The 9,460-nt window shown below is 41.5% G+C and overlaps 1 protein-coding gene across 1 annotated transcript in view; it reads left to right on the forward strand.

Moving 5' to 3' along the window:
• Positions 1-5,229: 5,229 nt before the first annotated feature.
• Positions 5,230-9,460, forward strand: part of LOC104391122 (beta-microseminoprotein-like) — a 4,930-nt gene continuing 699 nt past the window's right edge. The window contains exons 1-3 of the mRNA XM_010000353.1: positions 5,230-5,235; positions 8,017-8,104; positions 8,847-8,949. Coding sequence (XP_009998655.1) covers positions 5,230-5,235; positions 8,017-8,104; positions 8,847-8,949 — 197 coding nt within the window. The remainder of the gene's footprint in view (positions 5,236-8,016; positions 8,105-8,846; positions 8,950-9,460) is intronic.

Below are 9,460 nucleotides of genomic sequence, written 5' to 3' on the forward strand. Positions count from 1 at the left end.
GAATTTCTGCTGTAAAAATGAAAGCTAGTATTTAGTGTATCAACTACCAAGTCTTCTAAACCAAACACTAGAACACATCATAAATCTGATGGAAGTTTTTTCTATGAAACAGCGTTTATTACCTAAAAAATAATGGCTTAGTATGTGCATGTTTTGTTTCCATTAAGATTTTTTCACCCGTCTTAAAAATAAAATCCAGCTTAAACAACCATAAAAAAGGGAAGTGCATATCATTTACATTATGCATACCAAAGAAGCTAGAGATCTGCAGTTCACATTCTGCTTCATGCCAGCTTTAAAAACTTAGATAAATTCAGTTCATTATGAGTTCACTTTGCTCTTAGTTAACTCATCTGTTGGTATGCAGGACAGTTTGCCTTGGAACCTTTTGAAAGCCTGAATGTTTCTGTTCAAAGCTATTGTTGTGTGCGTGTTTCCCTGGACCAAGCTGTGGTTTATTTTAGGACAATCTGCTTTATTTTTTATAAGAGATATTTAAATGGAACTTTAGAATATACAAATCATATAACCAATCTAAAATACTCAACAAGACCAGGTCACTTCACAGCTTCTCCCTATCCCAAAAACCCATTTTCACATCTCATTTCTGTCAATATGTAAGTCTCAACCACTGACTCATGCTTTTTACACTTTTCCAATGCTTCAGTGTTTTTGCATAGTCAATACTTCAAGTAGAACTCTGTTACAGAGCACTGAAACTGCACTCCTTTGCCACCACAAGGTGATAACCTCCTCCAACATATTCCAGTGTTTTCTTCACTGTAATTCCAGAGGTTTCTCCTATTGCTGCCCTGCCTGCCAAATGTGGGACACATCTCCAGAGACAGAAATAAGCAGTTTTGTTCAACAGCAAGCTATAATGGCTCAGAGACCGTGAAAGAATTTGCTCTCTAAACTGCATAGCACAGAAGTCTCTCCAGTTCATTGTACGACAGATAAGGAAGCTAGACTGGGTGGAAATACCAGCTTGTGATGGTGTTAACTTCCCTGAGGTGCTATACTGCGCCAAATTACAGTCTCATCAGAGTACAACAGCTCCCCGAGGCACTCTGTCTCCCCTTTTTCGTTCCTAGTTTGGGCCTTGCCTGATCTCTTCTAACAGCACTATCCCTTAGTCTCCCCAGGTCCTGCACAGGAAGGAGGCTTCGTGGGAACTGCAAAAGCTTATTTTTTGGGGTGCTCTCCTGCCTTTGCCCAGGTCCTGAACAAAAGGATGCTGCCCTGTGCACCAAAGATGATGGTCAAGGAGAGGCAAGCAGTGGTCTGGCTAGGTCAGACTCCTGAGGTAATAGCCTGGAAAATTTAACAAAATTCTCTTTTTTTCAGTTGTTTTTTCCTATTTGTAATATTCAAATGTGTAAGGCAGACTGTTGAATGCATGCATTCATAGCATGAAGTTTGTTCTCTAATTATAAAAACGGGCTAGATAAGAGATAAACTCTAACATTTTTGCGAAACCTGGCAGAGACATTTGGGAGCACGACACACGGGGGTCCGGTATCTGGTTTGGCCTCTGTTAGGAGCAGCCAATATTCCTCATTAACACCCCACTTTAATTTCTTCCAAGTATCTTTTCTGAATGGGGGACTCTTATATCTCTTTTCAGCAAGGAGAAGTCTGGAAGTCAGCATGACAAAATTGTACGAGAAGTATGCCAGTATTCTCTGCTTGGTGCTCACTGCCAGACAAGAATTTCAGAGAGGACCTAAGCTTTTCAGCAACCTTAGTGGGTAGCATCAGGAGCTTGATTGATCCCGGCTGCATTGGCACAGCTTATTTATCTACACGTATGACAGCTCTGGAACTTTATTTTTCTGTTGTTGCTGTGGTTTTTGTTTGTTTTTCTTTTTTTCTCTCCTATGAATTCAGTACTGTCACTAGGTGGCATCCTAGTTCTGCCACAGTGCTCCTGTGCTGGAAGGAGAGAGTGGGCAAGTCAGAGCTACAGAGAGTACAAAAACCTAGATTCAGCTGACAGACTTGAGCTGAATTTCTGTTTGCTGCAGCGAGGTTTAAGAATATAAGCACCATTTTAGAACTGCTCACCAGGATGGTGAGGAATTTCCAGTGGGATATCATGGACAGGACTGAGTAGTTGTACATAGGCTGGCCTGCCTGAATTACCCCTGGTACAGGAGAACAAAAACTTAATAACACTACTTCAGAGTGTTATTGAGGAACTAAATGCATTAGCACCTCTGATTGTTAACAGAGAAAAAATTAGTGTTTTTACCTTGCAGTGCAGCCATGTGAGTTGAGTGAGATGTGATTGCTTATGAAATCATGAGTAGAAGTGAACGTCTAATACTAACTCTGAAATAGAGAATCTGGTTCATAGGAAAAAAAATAGTGCTGAAGTCAATTCTATTTGGGAAGAGAAGCAAGTTAATAAGTTTTCTTAACAGTAGAAGCATTGATAAGACTGATCTCATGGATATGGTAAATAATTGATTTCTTACAGACCTCTCTGTAGTTTTATTATATCAGTTTCTGGCTGTACTTCCCTTTTCCCACTGCATTTTTCTTGCATTTCAAGAATGGAGAAGGCCAATACCAGAAAGTGAACTCCTAATACTTTGAAGAATAATCTTTTCCCAGTTGATAGAAGTTTTCAGCAGTCTATGCCAGTACTGTACTTCATGTCAACTCTACAAGTTCAGTGTTGTGCATTGTATTAGTGCAGTGTCCCTTAACTTTGGAGGCAATAAGCTCCATTTGTTAAGCTTTCCTCCACTCAGATCTTAAGGTTCTGGTCTTTCTGAAGATTTTGCTCAAGACAGGACTAGAAGTTTCTTCTTCACCCTTTACCCCCAAGATTTCTGACCAAACTCTTCAGAGGCACTACTCTCGGGATGAAGACAGAGATATAAATGCTTGTATATCATTAGTATAGTATGATGTAGTTAGTCTGTGCAGCACTTCTTCCCCTCCAAAAAAACCCCCAGCTGCTCAGAGCTGATAAAGCCACAAACATTGGCTAGAAGAAACACAAGTGGCAGGATATTGCCATTTAAAGTTAAAGCGGTGCACATGTAGCTACTGCCACCTTTCTCCCCAAGAACTAATTTCAGGGAGGAATTCCAGGAAAAAGTTCTGATGGCTGCCTGGGCATTACAGCACGCTGACATCATGTAAACAATTTGCAATACTTCATTGGTCAGACAGACATATTTGGAAGGGTGTGGATAGATGCAGGATACATAGACAAGACCAGCACCCTGTGTGGAGGAGACACTGGTTTTAGTGCAAGGCTTGCTCACAAGAATGGCTACCAGACTCCTGTGACTTTATAACATTAGGTAGCTCTGGGCTGCTGAGAAGGGGTCAATACACAGTGGTTCAAAGCTGCTATTGCCAGGTCTGAATAAAGTCAAGCCCACTATAGCAGGAACATCAGGAAAGAAGCTTTGGCATAAGCCACAGTATAACAAAGACCTGTAATCATTATCCAGCAGCTGGTCATCTCTGTAGGCTTGCTGCTCCTCTGGTGGCCTCTTCAGTATTCCCTCCACCGTCTTTTTCAGCTCATGCACAGTTGTTGTCTCTTTGGCCTTGGTGAAGATGGTTGTCTTGTGACAGCAAATAGTCAAGTAGACCTCCATCACTACCCTAGAGCTTCTGGCAGCCCTCTGTCACTGCAAAACAGACTTCAGTCCTCTTAGAGAAACATGTCTGTAGCAAGGAACTTTTAACACTTTTAAATGAGCATTTGTTATTACTTTAGCTTATTTCCTGAAAGGGTTTCATCCTCAGCTTTGTCTGGGCCATGTGCACCTACTCAAGACCCCAGAAGGAGCCAAGGATGCAGCTCTGGCTGCGCTCAGCACAGGAGAATGCAGCGCACAAAATGGTTTGGGCTTGCCAGTTTCCAGTCAGGCAAGAGACAAGAACTTCCCAGTCTCCTTTACGTGTTCAGTAAAGTTGATAAACACCAGTCTTGAGAGTTATCAAACTAATGGGCAGTGTTGAGATATTTTAGCCTCTTACTGCAGTTCCAGAAAGTTATTTGCCAAAACAGTTCATTGCCTAGCACCAAGCTGACAGCTGAAACTTAGTTTAGGAGTAAATCTGAGGGACAAGAGTTTGTCTAGGGTAGAAGAGACTCACATAGGAGCAAAGTGAGAGTGGAAATCAGGGCTTGTAGCATCAGCTTAGAAGGGAGTTCTTCAAAGCCCAGGCATTTTAGGAGTACATTATGGTGGTGCCAGTGTAGTTGCTTACGACACGTGGAACAAGTCACACCCAAAGAGGCAAAGACTCAGTTCAGCTCTGAAATGCTGATGAATGCCAAGACATCTTCCCAGATCTGCGATTACTGGTTCATACAGAGTTTCAGAGCCAGCATGGGACTGGCTTGATCTGCACCTACAGCCACCAAACCCTACTCCCAGCCTCCTGCAAAAGTAACTACACTTCAGGCATTTGGGCTACTGTTGCCTTTGGGATCAGAGGGGAAAAGTTCAGAGGTTCATGATCAGTTAGTTATTGCTTCTCCCACTGCCTAGTTGAAATCCCCTCAAGAAATGGAGCAAGACACTCCCCTGGATAAAGGCAAGCAGTGGCTGTGGTCAGTTATCTGCAGGTCTGCACTGCTGAAAAAAGACAGAGCTCTCACTCACTAGGTCAGAGAGAGTGGAAAAAATGTTTATCCTTGTTTTTCTCTGCCATCTGCACTTTGATATCGCTGGCACATGCAAGCTTTCATGACAAACCTAGGCTGGATGTAATCTCTTGTATGATCATTCAGGGTAGATTACACTGAAAATAGTAACAGAGGCAATAACTCTGTTCTTCCAGTGTTTTTTTCCCATCTAACAGGAAGACAGACACTGCTATTCCAGCCTGGCAGAGCCCAGTTCATCCATCCTTGAGCAGTGACCCAGGGGTACTGTCTTCTAAATATGGTCATTAACCGTCTCTTCATATCATGACAATGTTTTGATGTGAGCAAGGTTTAGGCAAATTATGGAATTGATAATCTAGTCAGAGCCTTCAGCCACCATCCAGTCACCTCCTCTGGCTTGAGGGATGACCACAGCTCAGACTCTCCAACTACAGGCATCTCAACAGAAAACTTGTGATCCCTCTAATTGGCAAAAGCTTTCCAGGACAGAATTGCCTGCTTGGCTTGGCACAGAGTCACTGTTTTAGTAAAGCCATTACATTATTTGACCAGTTTAGTTTGGCAGCTTTCCTGGCAGACACAAGATGAAGGTAAACAGAGAAAGTCAGCACTTCACAAACCTCAACCTGAGGAGATCCACACATTAGCTGTTGCTGTACCCCTACTGCCAGTGAAAGAAGTTAGCTGACTTCAGTCAGCATGTCTAGAGTAGGGTGGGCTACAAGCCTTCCCAACACAACAGACTCAAAGTGAGTAGTTACAGAGGGAAAGCAGCAAACTTCTAGAGTCTTCATGTGTCTGAGCTACTCAGCTTTCTCATCTATCACAGCCATTAGTTAGGCAAGCAAGGCTAGGACAACTTGACCTTCTCTTAACAGAGGAACTCCCAGGGGACACTTGCTTAATGTTGCAATCCCAGAAAGTAACTTCATTTACATCTGCACAACAGAGAATCCTCTTCTTTATTACCCATTTGACCTGAGAAACCTTGTATTCCAAGCAGGTCAGCAAGAACATGAACAGAGACAGGTTCAGCCTCTGCTCTGCTACAGAGCCCATAGACAAATCATTCAATATTACAGGCTTTCATAAACACTTGGTTTGTTCATTCTCGAGTCTGCGATCCAATATGCTTATTTTTTACATATATATTTAAGGAAAAATGCACACAGCATGCTTTATTATACACTTCAGGCTAATGAGGTAGAACTACCCAGTCATTTGGGGCAGCAGTAGAGTTATCACTCTACACTTCAGTTCCCTATTTTATATGTATATTTTTAAAATTTGTCTACTTGAGAAACAGTAAGAACTATAAGAAAGTTATTAATAATTACTTCTCTCCAAGGAATAAAGGATAATTAACTAATAATCTTAAGAGAATAATTTAGGAATCAGCATGTCTCTCAAGTCAGAAGTTCCTTGTTACATTTCTGTGACTATACTCTTTTTAGAGGTATTATTCATGCTAGTGTTTATCCCTCTTCAAGAAGCAGCACAAGATTTGTCTAGAGTTACCGCAGGGACAGGTGAGAAGTGGGTCTGGCCTCTAGCTACACTAGAGCCTAATCAAATGGCTTCAATTAAAAAAATTCCCACTGCATACTCAAAGGCTTAAGAGTATTAGAGATGTATTAGATTTTTCACCTTCTTGCCTCTAAAGAAAGTAATTTTGACAAATCTTTCCCTTCAAATAGAAGTTCATTCGTTTAAGGATTACCAGAAAAGTATTTTTGCAAACAAAACACAACTGTTTCCTACAGCAGAACTACACACAGAGCATAATCTACCAAAATCACAACATCAACATGAAACTTGACAGCTGTACTGCCAAGTTAAAAGCAAACTACAACAGAAATTCTGAAGCCTCTCACTAAGTACACATAAATAACAAAAAGGAACTTACATAAATAAAATCTGTCACAACAAACACTGAGTACTTCCTCCACAACAGTTCCTTCACTCCATCTCCCTCAAGAGACCACCTTCTGCCACTGTCCCTTTTATCCAGAAGCCACTTCCAGGGCAGCTATTTGTCAATCAGTGGAAGCGAATGAAGTTCAACTATACCAGTCAAAGCATCTAAATACAACCAAATGTGCTGAAAGAGCCATGCTAATGAAATTAATGTGACTCATTATGGTGGGAATCCTTTGGTAACTTTCAAAACAATTCAGGAAAGCACTGGATCCCAACAGTCCCTCCTGGTGCAGCCACAGGGATCTGTACTAGTTTTTCTGGCTGGTTTTGAGATGCAGTTCCACATACTGTGTGTTGCAATGGTCTAACTACATAAAGACCTTAACACCTGTGGCAAGATGTGTATTGAAAGGAATGTCCTAATTTTAGTGTTGCAGAAAGAACACTACAGGTGGTGTCCCATCCAGCTGTGTTAGAGGCAGGGCACGCATGTGGTGAAAGAAAACTGGAACTTTTTCTTTCTTTGCCACTCCCAATTCTTAGCATCACTGTTGTTGCTGTCAGGAAGGGAACCATGAGGGACAATAATTTTGACTATTGTGTTAATTTCTGGACTGAGGCAATGCTCATGTCACTTGTGTTGCCTAAAAAACTGCTCTCTGCTCGTGGTGATCTACTTCTATTCCCCAGGCCCAGCTTTGCTTCAGCAACTGGAATGTACAAAACCACAGCTAATCCCCGCAGGTTGCTAAATATAGGCAAAATAATGTATGTCTCATAAAATAATTGAAATTATAATAAATCAGTCCAAGAACAGTGGACTCTCCACACCGCTGCACTGTATGAATGGCCTGTTCCATAGTTGGGGGCGATCTCCTTGCAGCAGGTCAGCTGAACAATAGTGCCCTGCCTTTCTTAGCGTGTGCCCTTTCCCCACTGTTCCTTGATGGTCTGCCAGTTCTGGAGGTGCAGCTTTCTGGGGGTCAGTCCCTTCTACTGACATGAATGCTGATGTGGAATAAGTAGTCTATCTACTGGAGTTTCTTCAGATTTATGCCAGCACAATGGCAATCACAATGCCAACATATGTCGGGGCACAAAAGAAGCCTGTGCAAGACTTTTTGAGGTGCCACATCCTGATCGATGATCAGAAGAGGTTAGAATGTCCATTGGCACCCCTGGTGCTCACATTTACATCACCTCCCTTTTTACTGACCATTGTTTCCCCACTGTATATAAATATGCACAGCTCCTCATTATGAAATGCGAGCAGCCCATGCAAGTATGGTAAGTTAGTAGCTTAGAGTGTCTGTGTGTATGTAAACTGAAAGTATTTTTTAATCTGAGTTTATCTGGAGTAGTAGGACTAATCCTTAATTCTGTGCAAGTCAGTCTGCTAGACCTTTGAAAAAACACTTTATTTTAAAGAAAGATTTTTTTTTTTTTTCTAGAAATTCTTGCTGATTTTTTGCTTGATCCTTCTCTTGTCAAGGACTCTGTGTGATGCTCACTGTTACCTTAGACCAGCAACCAAGTATGGTAAGAATGGCAAATATGTTAGACATCCCTGAAGCATTAATTCAGAGATTCAAAGCTGCATATTTTTTAAAATCTTATTTATTTTTATTTTTCCTCTTGGAAAAGTGTTAATAGTACAACTCATTCTTTGCTGAGGAATGATCCAAATAGCTGTTTAATCGGGAATCAACTCACCTGGAGGCATCTCTGGACACAGAGAGAGTGACTCTATTCTGCTCAATAGGTAGCCTCTAGTCTGATGTATAACTGAAATCCTTGCCCATATGGCAAGAAACCATGTACCTTCAAGCAGCATTGACTAGCCTGAGGGGGGTACCTGCCACTAAAATCGAAGCAAAGACAACACAACTGGTGTTTAAATTCAGTTTAGCAGAGCAAAGTCTAATATTAATTGGGAGAAGGGAGAAATAATAGACCTGTGTATTGAATATGAGAAAGGACAGAAAGATCTTACTGCAGCCATAAGCTAAGACATTTCTCAAATCTATCACCATAGCAGCATAGTTCTTCTCTGGTATGTGGTTGCTATGACTTTATCATGCCATGTCATACATTCATACAAACTTCAGGAACAAAGACATGGTGTCTCTTTTGCAGAGCACTGGGTTAGATTCTTCTGTAGTGTGACTCTATGGAAACCAGTACATGATTGCTAGTCCATAAACATAAGACTGTGGTCTATGTCTACTGATACACGTTCATACTGATCTACTATCTATCATTTTCTGGTATGTGCATGCAGGGTGCCTTTCAAACAGAAACCTCTATGTGTTTGGTGCAGTGTGGAAGAATGAAGATTGTTACCAGTGCAGGTGTAAGATGTCTGCAATGATTTGCTGCAGCTTGTAAGTTTGTCCAAATTTGTTTGCTTATTCAGGAACTGGTTGAAATGTTTAGACTTAAAGAATATTGTTGAAACTGTAAGTTAGAATTTCACACCCACATGAGCAAAATTCCTCTGTTTCCTAGTTAGCTCTAGTAGTGACCAAGCAGAATAATCTGGCAATCACACAGACTTCTTTGAGAAGGAACAAGGTGAAACACAGAGTATTCCCAGCACCCAGCACACTCTCATCACGTGGTCCTTGTTTTGATTCTGACACAATCTGGCTGTATGACTCCCCTTAGCCTTGATTTTCTTTCTCCTTCTATTCAGCAGCTTGTCTCCAGATACCTGAATACTCAACAACACACATACATTATGGGGCTTCTGCAGCTGTGCACCAGACCAATGGTCTGTCCGCAAGCATCTAATCAGGCCAGAGCTGCTACACATCCTTTCCACATTGCAAAGAGCCCACCCTTCCTGCTTACCAAAACAGGACACACATGTACTTGTCTAAATCTCATGTGTTC

This window comes from Chaetura pelagica, unplaced genomic scaffold (genome assembly GCF_000747805.2).
Source record: "Chaetura pelagica isolate M959 unplaced genomic scaffold, ChaPel_1.0 scaffold156, whole genome shotgun sequence".
Lineage (NCBI taxonomy): Eukaryota > Metazoa > Chordata > Aves > Apodiformes > Apodidae > Chaetura > Chaetura pelagica.